The following is a 21026-nucleotide window of genomic DNA, read 5'->3' as shown; positions in this document are numbered from 1 at the left end:
CAGGAGGTTGTGATAGTCCCAAACCCACTCAAGGGCTCTTTGCTGCCTCAGGGAAAGGAGGCTCGCTGGCCTCGGCTACTGCTTCTTACCTTAGCAAGGCAGCAGGCTCCTGACTCCTGCAGTTTGAAACGTGCAGCTCTTGAGAGCAAGAGGGGAAAAAGCACTGCTCAGCTGATGGGCAGCAGCTTGTCCTTGCAAGGAGCCTGGCTCTCTGCAGGTAGTCACCAGAGCTGCACAGTTGCATCATGTAGAGCTGCAAGGTTCCTCCACCCAACATACACCCACTCCTTGCCCTGTAGGAAGCAGGCAGAGACCCATTCCTGAAAGGGACAGAGAAAGTTTTTGGCAATAAAGTTTTTGTCATATTTATATGAGAACACTGAGGTTTCTGACAGTAATAGCTGCAGCTAATAATAGAAAGAAATTACTCAGCATTGTGTTGTTACTCTACTGCTGTCTTAATTGCTGTATCAGTAGGCTTAATCGCAAAGATGCTCCTGATAGAGAAGTGACTGTGGGCTTTCATACCCCACGTGGAGATTGTGAGAGATTTTAAAGTCAGAAAACTAACTGAGCACAGAAATGTGCACCCGTGCAAATGAGGCACTTCTTACCGTTTCTGGAAATACAAGGGCATGGTGAGATTGCCAAACTAAAATAAATTCCTTTTGCTTTAAAAATTCTGCAAGTGCTCGCAGGTCACTGTAACTGTATTAACTTCAGGGACTTCATTAAAGGTTTCATTTTTTTAATTATGAAGAACAGTGTGGGTGAAAAAGTCCATTTTATGGAGACCCCACCCTAGTAACAGAAAATTATGTTTGATTAATACTCCTGTTTCTCAGACGTGCTTAATTTGCATGCAAATGTGAGGATTGATTAAGTAAAAAATCTCAGAATTACTAAGACTGCTGTAACCCTTGAAAATGTTTAAATGGAGCAAACTGTGTCGGGTAGTGCTGAGAGAAAGCTTCACAATTAATGACTAAAGTGGTGAAGGGTTATAGCTAAGAGCTGTCATGTCTTACAGCAGTCTGGGTGACATGGATGTGATAATTCTGACCTGTGTGTCTGCACCCCGAAGCCTAGCTCATATTACTTTATTTAGAGGCATTTGCCCCGCTGGAGAGGCTGCAGTCTCCATTTTGGGAGATCCCCAGGACCCAGCTGGGCACAGCCCAGCCCTGCCTGCCAGGAGCAGACAGTTCCCGAGTTCCTGTCCCCCCACACCGGCCAGATCCCCCTGCATGCGGGGAGGGGCTTGAAATCCTGTCAGGGGTACTGAGTGGCATTTTATTGCCAGCTTCAAAGAGAGTTAACACTTCCTACAAGTGGCAAGAACGACATCCTGGTTGAATCCCAAAGAAACGGGAATTAATTTAATCGTGGCCTTAACTGCACTCATCTGCACTCTGCTAAGCTGTAACTCTTCAGAAGCCTGCTTCAGTAGCTGAAATAATTGGAGACTGTAGAGGTAACTACGTTTCTCATTGCACTGCTTGTGAAAACGGTGAGTTTTCATTCACACAGCTTAATTAGAGTTGCCTTTCACGCTGCTCTACTGAAGGAGGTGTCAGCATTTCCAATATAAACTACCAGAAGCAGAGGGTAAAAGCGGTCAGGTAAAATGTAGTCAGGAGTTCTTAGAGCACAGGTATTTTGCAAGCCTTAGAAGAACAATAAGAGTGTATTTGATCTATAAAATTCGTAAGTCAAATTTAGAGGTGCTGGATAGCTTGCCTTGCCTCACTTGTAACCTGTGGTGTATCAGTCACTGTCACTGCAGTGACAGAGCTTGTGTGTTACAAAAGAAAGCAAACTTTTTCATTTCCATACCAAAGAGGGAACATCTCTTTTAAAGCAGACTAGCTAAATTATTTAACTGTTATAAATCAAAACTATATCAGATGGATGTTGCTTGGGATGCAGAGGCAGGTACTCAAATTTCAAAATGAACATTGCCTGTGGAACCTGAATTTTTCATCCCTTCATGCCAAAAGCTGCTGGGCTGGCAGGAGGGGGATGGTGCCTTTGAAAATGTATGAGAACATGCCTGCAGAACAGAGCAGTGCTGTGGCTCGGTTCTTGGTCTTGCAGCCTCCTCTAGCTGACCTTATTACATTGTTTACATTTTAGTACCTCTGAACTGGCCTTCCATTCTCCCACATTAATTCTATTTTGTTTTAAAGCAGTGCTAGAAATACTTCCCCAATCCTAAAAGCCACACAAGCTTTTCAGGCTGCAGTTGCAAAGATCGTGACCACAGCCGTGTTCCTTGTGACACTTGCACTGTGCTAAGGAAATATGCATTCTTAAACTGCTTAATTATTGTCAAGTAGTTTAAAGTTGTTAACTTTGCTTAAGAAAGAAAGAGAGAATGAGAAGTTATAACAGACTAAATAGGTATAGAATATATATTATTCTTAAGGCTCCAAACCCAAGTATTACATGATCAGAGGTTCTTGGTGTTTTCTTTTAAACTGTTGTAAACTTAACCTTTCTCCTCTGTGGTGACTCGTAATGTGCAATGTTACAATGGTATCCATGAGGACATCCTGTTTTTCCCCTACTGGATTTCTAACTCATTTATTGTATAGACTACGTTATGCTCTCTTTGTGAATGTTATTAATTTCCCCTTTTGTCCACATACTCACCAGACATATATATGGATTTGACACTACTAAAAGCTTGCTGAGGAGGCAGAATTAATAGTTTCCACATAGGCTTTTCTGTGAGACCTATCTGACTGCATTCAGAGGCATCTCACAAGTGTGATGAGGGAGGGATTTGCCAGACTTGCACTGAAGATGAGCCATCAGCACAGCATGGGGGGGTTTGGCAGTGTGTCAGAGATGACCTCCCAACCCCCTCACATTCAGTGATGTGAAACTACTAGTGTTCAAGCTTAGGAAAAGCAGGACATTCATCAGGTCACCATCAAGGTTGCATTGGGGTGCAAGGCTTAGTTTGCTTAGGTGCTGGTAATTGGTGACACCAGCAGGGTCAGGAGGTAGTGGCAATTTCTAAATTTTTCAACTTAGAAATCTGCTGTTTAGGTAGTAGGCCTAGATTAATTTAGTAGATCTAAATCTAGGTCTACTAAAAAAGAGACGGTTTACTTGGCTTGGCTTGGTTTTATGCTTGGAGTATTTTTGGCACACAGTATATGCAGAAACAACCTGCTTCTAAATGGGTAAAACTTTGAACATCAGTATTTTTTTCCCCTTGAAAACCAAATGATGTCTATATTACTTATTTAGCATGCATATTTAGTTTAATTAATTGGCGTTGCCTCAGGACAGTAGCAGATCTTTGGGACTGAACAGCAAATAGACTTGTGGAGTAGCAGAAAGTCGTGTGTTTGAGTGATCTCAGCAGTTCTCTGTGTTGTTCATAAACTGCTTATATGTTTGGAAAAACAGCTGTGAAAGTTCTGAAAATAAGTCCTAGGATATGGTGCTCCAGGATGGTAGGCTGTTGCTGCATGTATTTTTTTTTTATTATTTTATTTTCTGCCTTCCAGAGGTCGAATTTTTATTTACTCTGACAGAGGCTTTGCTGCAACTCTACCTGTTAATAATGGAAACAACAGATTTGTGTTTGATAAACTACACAAGCAAAAGTGGTTTAAGTCCTTTGCAAGGATAGATTAAGCTGTGTGTAACTTCTGAATTTATAAATAGCAGAGGCTGTAGTTTTATTTCAGCCATCCAATGCAGTAATTTGATGAACTGCAATGGAAATTAATATGCTAATTGAAACCCAGATGGACCTTAATTCATGAGTGCCTCAGAAGCCACCTTCCCCTTGGACTGACTGGTGTTGGTTTCTTTTCTTAAAGATTGCACAGGGTCCAACATACTCTTGCTACTAAAGGTCATGAACAAGTATTCCTTGATTGTATCAAAGCGTACTAGGTACAACCAACCCTGCAAAAGCCTGCATGGCTGTGGGTTGAGCCACAAGATTACTTTGCCTTGTTTTTATCATGAAAATAGAAGTAATGCCCAGAGCAGTAATGCTGGAAGGAGTTGTTTTGTCTTTACAGTTCTTTTGCCTGAATGGCATGTTGCTTTATTGTAAAGATAAGCTGCAGTTTCCAATTCTGATTGGAAAAAATAGTACAAAACACAGTTCAAAAGCCAAAATTAATGTCAGTTCTTGGAGCTTGATTACATTTCCCATGCTTTGTAACTGACAAATGCCAAAACCACAACTTTGAGGCAAGGCAGAAGTCATTAGACTGAATTTATTGGTGCTTTTAAGATCAGTGGTGGGGTTTTTTTGCATGCACCAAAGAGCTCATGGTACCTGTAGGCCATTTAGTACAACTGTGATAGGGTTTCATCTGTGGAAAACCTTTGCCACCCAAAGGAAGCCAGAGGAGTGCTACAGTGCAGCAGAAGGTGCATAGAACACAGGAAGTTCCACCTCAACATGAGGAAAAACTTCTCTACTGTGATGGAGCACTGGAACAGGTTGCCCGGAGAGGTTGTGGGGTCTTCTCTGGAGACTTTGAAGACCCCTCTGGATGCGTTTCTGTGTGACCTGCCCTAGGTGGTCCTGCCTGGGCAGGGGGTTTGGACTCAAAGACCTCCAGAGGTCCCTTCCAACCCTGACCACTCTGTGGTTCTGTTCAGCTTTTTTCTGCAGGTAGAGGTGGTCCCATGCTAACAGGTAACACTGCAAGTACCAGGTTACAGAACAGATCTTCCTTCTCTTAAGAGATAATTAGAAATGTTTACCTTTAAAATTCTCAGTATTGTGCTTAATCAACTGAGAGCAAGCAAAAGAGTGTTTTTAGCCACCACTAGAAAAACAAAGGACTGAGGTTTGTGTTTGTTTGGGGTTTTTTTCAAAATTAAATACTTCCCTAAATATTGCCTTTATAGTTCAGTGAATAGTAAGCAGGAAAAAAAGCTTGGGGTGTGTGTTTTTAAAAAAATGCATTCATATATAAATAGAAATGCTTTACCAGATGAATAATTTCATACAGACTGTGATGCTATAAAACCTGAAATGAAAGTGTGACAGAGAATTCATGTTGTTGAGCTAAAAACATCAGCTGCTCTGGCAGTTGTAGGTTGTGGCCCCTGAAGAGTGCACTGAAGTTACCCAGATGAACATGTATGCAGCTGAAATGGAGAGATACAACAGTTTATGGCTGATCTTTTCCCTCTGGCAGCTTTAGCTTCATAGCCATTGAGTACCTGTAGTTTTCCTGGCTGCCCCTTAGCAAAATGAAAAATGCAGCTAAAGCTGAAAAATCAAAGCTGCAGTATCTTGGTTTTTCCTAGCTGATTTTTAAGAAGTTAATTAGCACTTTAGGATTTGAGTTTGTTTGCTTTTAATGGACTGCCAAGTCAGAGTAAGGGGCCATTTCTTGGTAATAATCCATTACCAGTAAACTGTTGTTCACATGTGAAACTCTCTGTGTTTTTCCTAAAAAGCGTTTCTTTCTGTATTTCAGCTCGTTAGTGACTTATTGGAATTCTGTTTCTACACCTTCCGAGAGTCTCAGGCACTGAAAGTAGAGTTTCCAGCAATGCTGGTGGAAATCATCAGTGACCAGCTACCAAAGGTGGAATCTGGGAATGCCAAGCCCCTGTACTTTCACAGGAAGTGATAGAAAATGTCTTAAATGGAAGAACTTTGCCTTAAGTTTCCCTGTGTTATTCCACACCCATGAAGGACCCAAGAAACCATATTTTAAACATGCTATTTACACTCGTTCAGCAGTTTTTGAATAGTCTAAAATCATATGAAGGGTTTGGGGAATGGAAAGCAGTTGACTGGGATTTGGCAAGACCTAGATGTTTGGAAGTTACCCATAACCCTCAAACACTTAGAAAATGTTCCTGTTTCTCTGGATGAAAAGCCATATCTAGTCAATAACTCTTTGATTTTGATATTTTAACAGATGGAGTTTTAAATATGCCATGTAGTTTCTGGTATTGTTTGCTTGTTTTAAAAGGATTGGAGAACTAATGAGAACTTTTTAAAGCTTACCCTTGGTTTGCACATAAAACGTAAAGTCAATATGGGGCATTAATATTCTTTTCTTGTAAAAATAAACAAAAGCTATATATATACACACATGTATACACACACACAAACCCTAATGTGTAAAGTAATAACAGAACATTTGGTGTGGAATACTCTGTTATCCCCACCTGTGGCATTTGTTATCCCATGTTATCCCCTCATAGGTGATATACACTGTGTTAAGTGTCCATTTACTATTTAATTAAAAAGGATAAGATGTGAAAACAAATGCCCTGGTATCAATTTATAGTATCTATTGTGCTGGCTTTACAAATAATTTTTTGCAGTCTTTTGCTGTACTGTACATTGCTGTATGTATAAATTGTGAAGGACCTGAAATAAGGTGTAAGGAACTTTTGTAAATGAGACAAAAATCTTTAATGGTTAATAGGATGAATGGGAAAGTATTTTTGAAAGAACTCTATTTTGCTGGAGACTATTTAAGTACTATCTTTGTCTAAACAAACAAGGTAATTTTTTTGTAAAGTGAAATGTTCTGCATGCATAATGAACCGTTTACAGTGTATTTAAGAAAGGGAAAGCTGTGCCTTTTTTAGCATCATATCTAATTTACCATCCTACAGTACCTGTTGTAAATAACCACACTTAACCTTTTCAGTTGTATTTAAGCCTTTCTATTTTCCTCTATATTTTCCTCCCTTTTGTCTTGCTTGCAAGTGTATGTGACTTGAGCACATCTTAGAAATCCTGCTTCATATTTCTCTAGGAAACTACACCATGTTGTGTTTGCCACTTTTCAAAGGTTTCATTTAACAAGACAAATTTCAGTCTCTCCAAAGCTTTTGCTGCTTAATGATATAGTGAGTTCTTGCCCTCTGTTCCCTCTCTCTCTCAGGGGAACAGGGGCGAATAAGCTGTTGAATTATTTTTCTTTTTTTATTAAGGTTTCCCAGATTGTTTGTTTTTCCTTTGAATACTGGATACATAAAACATCTTAAAAGGTCAGATTATTATTTCAGATGGGGAGAGCGATTTCTGATTATGATGAAGGGAACATGCAGATCATTACAGTAAGTATATTGAACAGATTTGTACTGGTGAGAGGGATGGTAAAGGTACTGAGAAGGGCAGATGAGCTGAGTGGAATTTTTAGTGATAAACTGTATGTAAATTTTATAAGCATTTTTGTAATAATCAGAAAACATCAGAGAAGACAAATGTTCACACTACAAGTTCAACTCAGTTGGTCTGATTTTGTCTCAAAACGTTTTCTCTAGAATAAGACTGCAAAGAAAAACTTTTTGAGGTGATTTTCACTATTTCACAATTTATAAGCAGATAAATTTTGGAGTAGATTAGAGGACAGGTGAACTTTTCAGAGGCTCAACTGTTGCTACCACATGCTCATGTTTAAATAGAATAGTTTTTCAGAGTCCTAATCTATAGTGTTCTCTCTGGGTGCCACTGGTATTTTTGAGCTCTGGTTTGTCCCTTGGCCGGTCAGAATGTAGCATTTCTTTTAAATGGTGGTCGAATTAAGAATTCTACACCCTTTCTGAATCCAAATTTTGAGGTGCGCTTTGGTGCACTGAAGATGGTCAGTGCTACTTGTCTTTTTAAATGACACCTGCCTTATGCAATGGGTAATCTGTAAAGACTGTATTCAGAGAGGGTTTTTTTATATATATAAATATATACATACATACATATATTATTTGCATTTTGGAAGTCTAATTCATAGGCAGATCTTTAAATACTGACCTGCACAGCAATATGAAAGCCAAACTTCCAACGTGAGATACACAGCACGCAGACTGGTTGTTTACAGTAAAGATGCAGTCATACATCCATCTTTTCATTTACATTTTTTTTTTAAGTCTAAACCAGAAAATTTCAAAGCCAGGTTCTGGGTGAATACAGTCTGCAGCAGCTTTTTATATTAACAAAGTTACTGCCTCCTTTTCTGTCTCAGAGTAACTTTGCTTGATTAAAATAGCAAAGCCATATTCTGCACTTCACTGTTAAATGCCTGTCCCAGTCCAAATTGTTGTCTGTTTGCTCCTATTTTTGTACCTTATTACTTTTAATCTTGGTTTGGTACAATTCATAATTCACAGAAACTTCATATAATTAAACACACTAAATTAGTTTTAAAAAGCAATTTATATCTTTATGCAAAAACGTATGTCTGTCTTTGCAAACAACTGTAAGCAGATTATAATAAATCCTTTACTTTAATCACCTGTTGTTTATGAAACCATTCATTGATTATTATTTTTTTGCTAGGGATCATTGCAGTAACAGATACAAATGGATATAGATGTTGTAAGAGGCAGTATTCTCTTCTCAAGGCCACAAGCAGAATAGCCATCACTTTTTTTATCTCAACCTGTGTACAGCAAAAAAAAACAACCAAACAACCCTAGTTTTTAGCTACTGGGAAGTTACATTATTTTGAATTTGTTTAGAATGAAATAGGCATTTGTCTCCTGCAAAATACAAGACAAACGAAAACACCTTTTAGAAGTGGGCTTCTGTTCATTAAGCCAAATCATTTTGTTGTAAGAAGGAACAGGGATATACAGCAAGAACATTGTATACACAGTTAAAAATGTAAAATAGTGTTCATGTACTGCAGTGGGTATTTCAGGAATACTACACGTGGTGCAACTCAACAGTTGCGCAAAAGAAAATAGCAAAGACTAAAGTTTGCAATATCAAAATCTTATTAAAAGGATACTTTACAATCAATAATGCAAAAAGCTAATTCACAGGGTGGTGTTTTTCACTGACTTGTTTAAACATTTATGAAATTAAACAATTCTACAGTTAATGCACTTTTAATTGTTTATTAAAGATTTGACTTTTTCTTTTTTGAGAGCAATGTTTTCAGCTGGAGGTCAATGACTTGGTAAGATAGACAGCAGTTCTGAGGCCAGGAAGCTCAGAGGAATGTTTTAAGAATTCTTGGAGTTTAAATAGATTCCTGGATGAAAAATAAAAGCAGCCAGCAGTATGGTGTAAACAGTAAAATCTATGCATAATGATGCATTTATAATTAGGGGTTTGCTTCTGTATGTTTAAAGCTTTTTAAATAAATAGAAAATATTGTTTGGTCTTTACGCTAATGTCTGCAAGTACCTATTTTTCTTTTTTTTTTTTTTTAATACAAATTGTACACATATACATTAATTAAACCGGTTTGATTGCAAGTATTTCTTGCATTTTAATCTCAGATAGGTGCTGGTGCAGGGATATCCTTAGAGAAAAGCCTCTGCTCATCTAGAAATTATGTTAAGTAACGTAAAGTAACTAACAATGTAATACACATGCACTTAGAACTTTGGTTTCATCAAGCTCTATTAATTTGGATGACGCAGCACATACGATGGCTTCAGCCAGAGAGCAGCTTCTCAGGCTGTAGAACAAGGAATGCTCAACCTTGAGGAATTTGGTTCACTTGCCCTAGACAGCTGTGCTGGCCAGATGATGTGCTGAGCCTGTTACACACAGGAGCGACATCCCACTCAAAGGTACAAACAGCAACCTTCAACAGCCAGACAAGTCTGGCTTCAGTCTCAGTCAGCCTAGAGCTGCTGTACCTATTGACTAAAGACAGAATGTCTCTCATGGAAAGAGGGATTAGCTATTTTATAAACACAAGGTTTCCCCAGTGACTAAATCAAACTGCCTTCTCACCATCAGGTCTTTTCCAGTTATAATTAGTAGATAGTTGGAAGGGGAAATCAAACTCTTGCTATCCTGGTTTGTTCTCTGCATAATCTATCTCAAAAATTCATCGTGAAGTTCTGCAGGAAGCTAAGTCTGTGCTGTAAGACCATTTGGGGTTTTTAGTAACAAGCTACACAAACTTTCTATTGCCAACAATCCTTGCACCTGCCTTCTGTTTGCTGAATTGTCAGAAGGGAAGAATAGCAGAGGATCAGCAGTGTTAAGAAAAATTTCCCATATGTGAACAAGCAGATGTACCTGCCACATGCTGTTCTAGAAAGAAGAAAACGCTATCACTACTTAAAAACATAATGAAACTTGTAACCTGGCCCAAGCCGGGACACTGCTTTCTTTAAGGTATCTACAGAGCCTGGGATTTTAGGATGAGATGATAGCACTAAGAGAGAAAGGAGTAAAAAAATGCCCTTTCATTTCAGAGATTTTGCTAGGTAAAACATGCCATGCCATAAGGATTTTAAAAGAACACTTTAATTATAGCTATCAATAGCTATCAATGTTTATTTGGTGCTTACCTGTGGCTACTGCAAGACCAGCTGAGGGCAACACCACTGTGGAACTCTGATGTAGAAAATGCTCTCCAAGGCATATCCAACTTAAAGGAGAAACTCCAGTTGGGACTTGCAGTTAAATCATGTTTAGCATCAGTGCATTCACAGCCTACATAAGCCCTCTGTCAGCAATGGATGGACTTCACTCTTTAAATTGCAAACCAGGTAAGAATTGAGAAATGGGTTGAGAGAAAGAGAACAAGGAAAAGAGCACTGAGAAAGGCAAGTTTCTCCCTGAGTCTCTTCTGTGATACAGTTAGGGGCTCAGCTAGCAAAAGTTGTAAGCAATGTACCAGGCACACTTATTTTCATTGCAAGGCAGATAAATCAGCCAATGAGATTTTTTTTTTCTTTCAGTCTTGATGAAAGACTGGACATCAGCAGGAAACCTGTGAAGATCAGCCGAGACAATGATTAACAATGTTCAGCAGCCTAAAAACCCAGGCATTTTTTTTCACCCAGCAGAGTGAAACTGCTGCCCAGGCAAGGCATAGAGCTGCATGCTGCCCAGTGACTAACACAGACTGTAAATTCCTACTGATCCCAGCTAGTTGGGAGTCTCAGCTTTTCCAGTAATTAGTCAGCAAACACGCTTTCGTCATTAATCCCCAGACTGAGGGTTTCAAATCTCTGGCCCCACAGCGAGGGCAAGGCAAATGTTGTTTTGCATAAAAAGCACACGTTGGTTGTTCGTTTTTTTTCCTAATGCATCCTCTCTAGCGTTCAGCCTGTGCCATGCCCTCACTACCAGGAGTCTCAGCTTTTGAGACCTGCCAATTACATGCCCCTACACACAGTAACTAGGAGGGGGGAACCCAACTGAGGATTAAGCTGAACCTGGACCCACAGCTGAGACATAAGTGCAATTCCTCATGAGAGGATGGAGTCAGGCCAGACCTGTGGAGAATGACCACTCCTGCTGCCAAGCCAAAAGAGAAGAGCCCTTTCTCCACAACCAGTTCCCTCTGCTCCTTCCAGCCTTAACAGTGCATTACTCTCCTCTTCCCAAAGATACAAAAACAATGGAAAAGACAGACAAGAGGCATGCCCTAAGGCCCACCTGCTGGAAAGAAAACAAGCTCCAACGATGGGAAAAGGGCCTAACTTTATAGTTTTAGTTTTTAACATCCTTAAATCTCTACTTCCAGTCAGTACAAGGGCATCATTTAGAGCATTGTTCAGCAGTGAGGATGAAAAATTGAATGTGCCACAGCTGTACAAGTATGACTGGGCTGATGGTAGAATCCCATTATGGTGGGTAGCAGTTACCACAACTGACTTCCTCGTAGGCAGAGAGGCTAGCCTGAAAGCCAGATCTGATCTGGCTTCGCTCACAGCACTGCCTTTACACAACATCTAGGACATGAGAACATTTGGATTAGTATTGCCTCTGCTCAGTAGAACGGTTTTCTTCTTGTTTAGGTTCTGCATGGTTCCAGAAGTTCCAAGAGTCTCAAGATGTCTCACCTAAAAACAAAGAGGCTCACAGGACTAGACAGAAGAGACACCAAGTCTCTGATTGTTTCTCTTTGTATCTGCCTTTTTAAACGACCTCAGTTAAAAGGGGAAAAAAATGAAACAAAACAAAACGAAATCACAGAGCTAAAGCTGAGAAACACTGAGAATTTTGGAGGACAGCAGCCAGAACAAGATCAAACATGCACTGCACATTTGCAACAACAAAACAAATGGAAGCTACTTACAAAGCTTGTAAACTTCAAGTTCTCTCAGCTTTGCTGCCCAAGGAGCCAGCACACCTTGCTGCCTCGCCTACCAGGCTAGTATCAAAGGTAGACATTTTCCCTCTCCTTTCAACATTTTCACCAACAACAGGTAGCCACAAAAACCAAGTCTGGACACACAAACACCCTCCTGTCTCCAGAATGACTCTTTAAGGCCACAAATTGACAGAGCTGTTGGTCCAGGAGACATGATTGCCAACTGGAACAGTGCTTTACCATGTGAACAAAGGTGACTGAGGAAACCTGCAATCGGTTGCTGCATGTACTGGTGCAACTGTTGCCTTACTACTGAGCCAAGGAGCAAAGTGAAGAACTGGATCTCCTTCACAGAAGTCCAAGTTATCTTCAGTGCTTGGGGCATTTACTTAGCCACTATGCCAAAACAAGAACTGCCTAAAAGCTCTATGGCAGGGAGTCACTGCTCAGATACCATGAGAATACACCAAATGAAACTCCTCCAAACAATGAGGTTTAGTGCTGGAGAGCTGCACGGACTTGGCCCACCATGGCTCCATCTGGAAATGATTTGTGCACACTCCAATGGTCTATGCAGTCTGCGCAAAGGAACAAAATAATGGTATGGAGTTAAATCTTAAGGGAGAAAAAAGCCATCCCACCCATAAAGCAGCATTAGCCATTAACTGGTTTACTAATCACATTAGTTAGAAGAACTTGCAATCTAAGTATATCTGCAGTAAATGACTCAAAATCCACAGAGTCCAATTTAACAAGCAGGTGAGCCTGTATTAGCACGCCATCCCATCATATTTTCCTGCATCCTCTCCACAGCCTCCCAAGAGAGTCTCCTTGAAGGAGAGAAAAATACAAAGATTAATGATAAACTGCATGGAACTGTTGTGTTTTTTGGTTTTTTCTAATCACAAGGCACAGACTTAAACACCACAAGATTTCTGAAGCTTTTTCTATAACCACAGATAACTCTCTTACTACTCAAATAGTTTTACAAATTATGGGGCAGCTACTTGAGGATTCTGATACTACAGAGTATCATTAAGACCTTGGAATTGACAATTACACAGGGAGAAGAAAGGGAAGCGCAAGGAGGAGCTAGACAGACAGGCAACAGATAAAATGCAACATGCCTCCAGGATGCACAAGGATCATAGCCAAAGACTCTTTTTCTTTGGGCTTGAGCTTGCAGAGTTGTCTATTTTAAGTGAGAAAAGTTCTCTATCCCCATTGGAGCCTGTTTGAGGCTGACTCCATACAGCTGCCAATACTTATTTCACAGCATAACTTACAGAACCAGAGCAAAACATCCAACGTAGGAATGACTTAGGTCAAATAGCAAATAACATTTTATTTCATTTACAGTGATATTTCTGAGTAGCAAAGGAACCATGACATACAGAAGCCTGTAATAAAAGTTCATGTGTCTTATCTCTATAAAATAAATGAAATCATACACACAACATAAACTAGTATTTTCTTTGAAGACATTTGAAAAATGTCATGTCTCAATACCTATTATTTTACTTAGTGGTACCTGTTCCATACTATCTATTCCACTTTGAAATATAAATTTAATTGTCAGTATGATAGCTTTTTTTTAACCCAACAGTATTTTCCAAACCCAAATAATACACTGTTAAAAATGCTGGTTATCAATGCATAATCTCCAGGACGTTAAGTTTCTAAAAATCTTTTTCAATTAATAGTTGAGTGGCAGATAACCAAATAATTGACTTAAGATGCTAGTTATCTTGCAAACAAATATACCACTACTGCTTTTCACAACTGAAAAAAAGCACCCTATTAAAAAATTAACCTATCCCTCCATCCCCCTTTCTTGTTCCCCCATCCATTCCAACAGTTAAAGAATAATTTTTTTTGTGATTCATATTTGGCAACACTGAATGTCTTTATACAGATTAGGATCTTCAACCCATAGTCAGGCTCTTCATCGATTAAAAGCAGTCACACATGCAGGGAGAAGTGACTATAACAAAAATCCATGGATACCATGTACACCTTCTTGGCATTCAATGCATAAAGCTATAAAAACTGAACATAATTCTGTGGAATAAGTCCCCTCTTGCCATTTAGTGTGCCTTCTAGCCATCCTGGTTCTCTGGAAAATTGCACTGCAAAAGAAAAGGAAAAAAATTACTCCCATCTTTCTATGCTTATATTAGTACTTTTAGCTTTAGAATCATGACACCAGGCAAAGCATCCATAAAAACATCCAGTCTTCTGCAATAACCAGTTTAAGAATCCAACTTGGAAAGACGAAGATGATTTTAACTTAGCTTACATACTCACGTAATACAGGTGCTTCAACTATTTTCTGCAACTATGCACATTGAAGTAGCTTTCAGGTGCAGGAAACAACAGTTCATGGAATTTAGGATGCGTTTATAAAATAGAAAATCTGGATGCCTTTGGGGAGAATTTAGAATTTGTATCAATCAGTGTGAAATTATTTCAGTAGGTGTGGCTAAAGCAAGACCAAAAATCTGTCTTGAGCAGAGGGGATGAATCTGGAAGCTCAGAGCTGCAGAATAATGGCAGAGGACATTATGCTGCATGAAAAGTAAGCATGTAAAGGATTACAGGGGAAATAAAAATGAGCCAGGTCTCACTCCAAGTATCACCTCTTCACAGAGCTGCTGTTGGAAGAGACCAGTGGACAAAATCTGAATAATTTTTCTGGTTAAAATCCTTTCCCTGAAATTCAGATACGCAGTGCTATTCACAAAACACAAAGGCTCTTGCTCCTTACTGCCATCCTAAGTGTTTACCCCTGCTAACGCCGAAGGTTATGCAAGAGTATTTGTGAATCTAAAAGAAGAAAAAATTCAGCTTGGACTCTGAATGCCCCACAAGGTACTTTGTGAATAAATTAATGAAATCTGGTTTCCTATATATGTTTTGACAACAGTTGACAGGAAGATAAAAAAAAATAAGCGTAAGCCTTATTTCTTTGGAAAACAGACTAAAAACTCCTCAAATTCCCCTATCAAATTTCTTATAAGAACACAATACATGTACCTACTTACCTACGTAATTAAAAATCCCACATTTTTAGTAACCTACTCTGTTCTCTACCATACTAATTTAAACTCGCAGTGCTTCTGAGACAGACATTATTTGAGGAGGAGTGCTGAAACATGCTGCCAGCCATGTCCATGCTTTATTTAAAACACACTAACACATTGAAGAATGTGGTATTTGTAGCCTTCTACAAGTCAAGGAACTCAGTTCAGAGAGGGCAACATGTTAAGCCTCACTTTCAAAAGCATTGCAAGGCTCTAAATTTGAGCACTTGAGCATTGTTTCCCCTAGTTTTTTCCTTGTGTCCTGTTATTGTCAGACAGTGTAGCTAGAAGCTGTGCTCAGAAGCCATGGTTTAAACAACAGCTATACCTCCAAGGAATTCAGAAAACAAAACTGCTTTCAAATTACACTGATAATTTTATTTGGATAAAAAAATCTGGGCTTATATTTATCAAGAATATGTTTGACAGAAAGATTCCAAAGGAAAATAATAGATAGAAAACTACCTTTAAGGATCTCTGCGCACACACAGTAACTTACATTACTATTAGTAATTAGCAGGCTCTCCTCTCCCTTTGTCATTTTATTCCACAATTACAGAGTACACATGCATTTGAAACTGCATCGCTGACACTGCCACAAACCTCCCTCCAGAAGTTCCACCACAGCAGCTGTAATTCCACCCTTTCCAGAAAATATTGCCAGCAGCAAGAGCAGGCAGCCAAACCTCTCCCATGCCTATAAAGCACATCTGCATTGCAGGAAACGAACTCCAAAAAACAGCAGATTAGGAAGAAAAGCAACTAGAAAACCTAAAAGCAGGAAATTTCTACTTGCCCTCTGGAGCTCAACCTCCATGTACATGAGTGAGAGGATAGATACTACTGGCAGGTCAGTGTCTATACATCAAAGTCCTGTTCAACATGAGGGTAGCCATCATCTGAGGGGATCACATGGAAATTTACATTTACCTTAAATTTATCCAGGTGAAGAAATGCTCGAACTGTGCTGAATCACTTGGCTCCACACAACAGCCAATGTCAAAAGAAATATTTCCTAAACAAGTTCGATAACATAATACTGAACTCTGTACACTGCAATACATTCAGAGATAGTGCACGATGGCCAAGCAATTGGACTTGAGTGAAGTCTCTTCTGGACTTCATCCCAGAAGACTAGACATGGATGCTACAACTGAGCTTAGGACAAGAAATATTGTACATGTACGTTACACAGCTCAGGGCCTCCTTATTTGCTATTGGAAGTTTTGTGCAGACTCTGTGAAAACTGAAGAAAGAATTAGCACTCAGATTACACCTAAAATCTTAATTTCTAGGGATCCGTCTTTTAAAAAAACAAAACAACATAGCAAGAAGCAGTTCCTAATACTCAGCAGGGGCGGCGACTGTCATGTTGGGTAAGACTTCTGGCCCCATTCACATCGCCTTGGGCAAGAAGGGTTAAGACACTCAGGTACACCCCTGACTACTTCTGTAGGCAAAAAATATTAATGAGGAGGCCATCCAAATGTAAAGCTGCTCTAAGTGTCAGTGATCCTGTTTTCTTTGCTAATCCATCTCCAAAGTTTAGTGTACAACAGCATTCATTTAAAATAAGAAACACTACCACACAAAAGGCATTGTGCTATCACATGCAGATCTTCTTAAACCCTATTTCTGAAAAGAACCCAAACTATTCTGAAAATACTTTTTCTGAAAAAATACCCTGCTCAAGAGAAGATGTTCATAGTGTCCCCTTTCTGTCATTTCTTCTCTGTCAACAACGATTATAGTTCTTAGCATTTTCTCAGGCCGGCCTCATTTAAAAATGCTGCAGAAACCACACATTTGGCCTTAAAACTACAGCTCATTATTGCACCAAGCATCCCATAGGGCTAAGTCTGATGTTGGCTCAGGACAGGAGGGGAAAATATTTGTACTGTAGAAGATACAGAGCAGGGAACTAAAAAGTAAATATTCTCAGCAAGGTTTCAGAAGTGTATAGCAAGACTGCACAACAAGACCAGTCAAAAAACCGCCACCAAAAGCCATCAACGCCTCTTAGGACAACGGAAAGAGAAGCAAAGTTGAGCACACAAGAGTGAGATGGCAACTTCCTCAGTACCTGCTGCTGCACAACCATTACAGCAGTCTCACTCCAGCAGAGGCAGTGTAGAGAAGGGAAAAATCTGACCATCAGGACACAGTATGTAACACTCACACCAACTCAAATGAAAAACAAGAACAGACTTTCAACTTGCCATGAGGTCTCAAAGTAAGAGGTCTTCTGATTTCACCTACTCAAGAAACACACTAAGGTTGACTTGGTATTTGCAGCATTTCTTCTTACTTTTCTTTATTCTCCTTAGGGAAAAACTTCAGTAATGCCAATGTTATGATTACCTAACTGCAAATACATAGAATTTGCAAGCAGCTCTTCCCAGAGACCCAGAGCCATAAGCGGATCTTGTTCTGCTTTGGCAGCTGAAATGTTTCACAGGTCTCGACTAGAAATGAGACCAAGACTCGTTTTCACAGTCGGATTAGTTCATTGCCTAGGTGCCACTGACTTTAGCAGGACCTTCACACCGATTTCCTCATCTTTGTGAAACCTAGCTGCCTGGGGAGGAAACAGAGACAAGGAAGGCAATCTAAGGTACATGGTGCCTGGCCCAAAAGGGCCTCCCTGTCTGACAGACTACTTTACCAAAGCAATGATCCCAGCAAGCTACATAAATGAGCACTGCATTTTGTGGGCAACAAAAATCTCACTGCTAAAACCACTAAAACACCAGGATACACTTCCATAGAACTCAATTGTGCCATTTTTCATCAAGAAATTAAAGCAACAAAATGTCCTTGCAAGCACTCTGTGTTTAGAAATCCCTGTGGATTTTTGAATCAATCCCTATGGGTAAAGTTGATTGCAGCAATACACAGACATGTAGCATGCTTAGGGTTAGCATGAAATTTTAAAGGAATTTGAAATTAAAAACTTGCTGTTTCCTTGAAGTCTGTTGTGAGAAGCAGAACCATCACAGGGCTAGGAGTCAAGGGGTCTTCTTCCTGACTCTGCTAAAGATGTTCTGTATGACCTCAAATAACAGTCTGCCTATAAGGGCTCAGGCTTGTGAACAAGAGCAAACACACTGATACACCACAAAGAATTAGCGAAGGTAGGATTCAACTTGCAGATGGAGACTTCCCTATATAGAAGTGTCAAAGCTCCCATTTTAGCTGGTTTAGATCAAGTCAATATAACGAACAGAGAGAGTGCCCAAAGTACAGTTTGGCTCACTATAAAATAGAGGCAAGTGGTTGGTCAGCTGAGTTGCCTTGAGTTCCTTGCTCTATAACTTGGTGACCTGCGTATAGCCATTGAGACTTGGGGTCTTTCTCCTGAGCTGACAGGAGTTTTCTCCTTTCACTAGGAAAGACAGAGAGCAATGGCAATGGCTCTGTGGACACAGCTTCTTCTGTTCCTACAATTCTTGGTAGGGATGATCAGTGCCACACCTTTCCTGAGGAAAATCACTGTAACAAAACACTTCATCAGTTTTCCCCATATATTTTCTCCCCTAAAACCTGATTTTTAAAATTCTAAAAAGCTTTGATTAGAGTTATCTTGACAAGTTTTCAGGAAGTCTTCCTGCTAGCAATACTGCCAAGGAATTTTGTTGTGTAAACACTATTTACCTTATCTAAAAAACTTGTCCCTAGTGAAATTCCCATTTACTAACTTCTAAGCAGTTTCTTTCAAGAACCAGAAATTTAATAACACTTCGTTCCAAGGTTGGCAAGGTTTCAATGCCAGACATTCTGATTATTCTTTCCACGATTATTGGGAATATCTGCTTCAGGAACAACTACAAAAATATACAGGCAGCATATGTCTCTTGCAGTCTGAGATCATACTCTGCTTCTTCCCACATGTGCCCTTACCCAGCTGCAAACTCTTCAAGCTTTGCCTCTACTCACTTAAATTATATTGTTCTGTGCTTTCAATAATATGGCCTGTAGCAACTGGGAAATAAAAATATTGGCACAGCCTAAAGTAAAATGAATTGAAGATTTAAAAAAAAAATAATAATCCAGAGGACATTGTTCAAATTATATTATGCATTTTCTTACACTGTTCAATTAAATAAAAAACATTGCCTTTTATTTTTAACTTACCAGATGGCACCTCAGCATTTATATTCTATGACACTTTAATAGAAAGACTACGGGATTTGAGGTAGCTCAACATACATGCAATATTGAAAATACTTGAATATACAAGTGTTCTTTCTATACCGATTCCTATCAGGTAATGTAAAGCTTAATTTTAAATCTAACCTTGTCAGCCTGAGACACAGATTATTTTTTTTCCATTTAGAAACAGGAAATGGAGATAGGTGTAAAGGTTAAACTCTTACCTTCTTGCACCAATATTACAGTTAGCAGCTATGACAGGTGCAAGACTGTACTTCACTAAATGCCATTATCCTGTCTCAGGCTAGAGCAGCCAGAAAGATTCACCTAGGATAATAACAGGTAAGAGAGAACTGCTGTAATCAACATCTATGGAGTAAGAGAGATGACAAAGAAGAACAGGGAAGGAAAATGAAAAAGAGAAGGAAACAAAGTAGAAAAGAGAGGGAAGAGAAAAGAAAATCTTAACTAACAGTGAGACATGAAAGCAATGAGATTAGAAAAGTGAGACAGGCAGGGTGGAGAAAGGAGAGACAGATAAAACTTTCACTAATGGAAGCAGCACTTTTTCGTAGACATTAATTTAACAGTTACTTTAATGGTTGATACTAGCTGTATGTCAACTTGACTGATGCATTGTCACTTTGATAGTTATTGGTGGAGCTGCAGAATTGATGTATTATTACTTTAATCCTTCATTTGGGGGCTTTATTAGGGCATACGGGAATTTAAATTGAGTAACTAAACCTGGATTGATTCACTGGAATTTGATCCTGGCATAGACACAGGGATGCCTAGCACACAAACAAAAGGCCTCTGTCAAGGTACTGCAGAGGTTTCAGATATGGAAGCTGCTCTGCACTCTTGATGAGAATACCTTCCTGTGCTGACAGAGCATGACATAACCTGCTGGGAACCATTATGGAATGACCATTACATTATTATGTAGGTCCAGCTAGAGCCTTCGTACTTGCATGCTCTCCTCCTTTTTTCTGCCAATGGCTACCTTTGGCTGAAAGCCTTGCGGGGCAAGGACAATGGCTATAAAATAACCAGGATCCAGTGGAATAAATCAAAACAGGAAACTTAAATCACTTAAGGTGATCTTTCCCTTGCGAAACTGGCAATTAGGTTTTCAAAATGCAAGCCACATAACCTTTTTCCAAGCTTCCAACCTTATTTGTATGATAAGGGAATCACCACTGAGGGAGCTGATTCGGCCCCTCTACTCTGCACTTGTGAGACCCCACCAGGAGTACTGTGTCCAGTTCTGGAGCCCCCAACGCAAGTACAACATGGAGCTCTTGGAGCAAGCCCAGAGGACAGCTACAAAGATGATCGGAAGGCTGGAGCACCTCTCCTGTGAAGACAGAGTGAGGGAGTTGGGGTTGTTCAGCCTGGAGAAGAGAAAGCTCTGGGGAGTCCTTATAGGAGCTTCCTAGCACCTGAAGGGGGCCTGCAGGAAAGCTGAGGAGGGATATTCAAGGGCGTGAAGGGATAGGACAAGGGGTAATGGTTTTAAACTGGAAGAGTTTAGGTTAGACATTAGGAAGAAACTCTTTAGTGTGAGGGTGCTGAGACACTGGAAAAAGTTGCCCAGGGAGGTCATGGAGGCCCCATCCCTGGAAGTGTTCAAGACGAGGTTGGATGGGGCTTTGAGCAACCTGGTCTAGTGATAGGTGTCCCTGCCCATGCAGGGGGGTTGGTTCTTTCCAACCCTAACCATTCCATGATTCTGTGATATGGCAAAAAAAGAATCGTACAG

The 21026-nt window shown here is 39.8% G+C and overlaps 2 protein-coding genes across 5 annotated transcripts in view; one reads left to right on the top strand and one right to left on the bottom strand.

The window, feature by feature from the left end:
• The window catches only part of NR3C2 (nuclear receptor subfamily 3 group C member 2), a 213532-nt gene extending 204403 nt beyond the window's left edge, over positions 1-9129 (top strand). For 3 of the 4 annotated variants that reach the window (XM_051617248.1, XM_051617250.1, XM_051617251.1), the window contains exon 9: positions 5472-9129. In XM_051617248.1, coding sequence (XP_051473208.1) covers positions 5472-5627 — 156 coding nt within the window. In that variant the 3' untranslated portion in view covers positions 5628-9129. The remainder of the gene's footprint in view (positions 1-5471) is intronic. The other variant, XM_051617252.1, reaches the window with a different exon arrangement.
• A 4217-nt stretch (positions 9130-13346) lies between these two features.
• ARHGAP10 (Rho GTPase activating protein 10) overlaps positions 13347-21026 on the bottom strand; it is a 144843-nt gene continuing 137163 nt past the window's right edge. Inside the window, exon 23 of the mRNA XM_051619965.1 lies at positions 13347-14155. Within this exon, the coding sequence (XP_051475925.1) occupies positions 14067-14155 (89 nt within the window). The 3' untranslated portion in view covers positions 13347-14066. The remainder of the gene's footprint in view (positions 14156-21026) is intronic.

Source organism: Apus apus, chromosome 4 (genome assembly GCF_020740795.1).
Source record: "Apus apus isolate bApuApu2 chromosome 4, bApuApu2.pri.cur, whole genome shotgun sequence".
In the NCBI taxonomy this organism is placed as follows: Eukaryota; Metazoa; Chordata; class Aves; order Apodiformes; family Apodidae; genus Apus; species Apus apus.
Note: the sequence above shows the minus strand (reverse complement) of the source record. Positions and strands in the feature narration are given on the sequence as shown.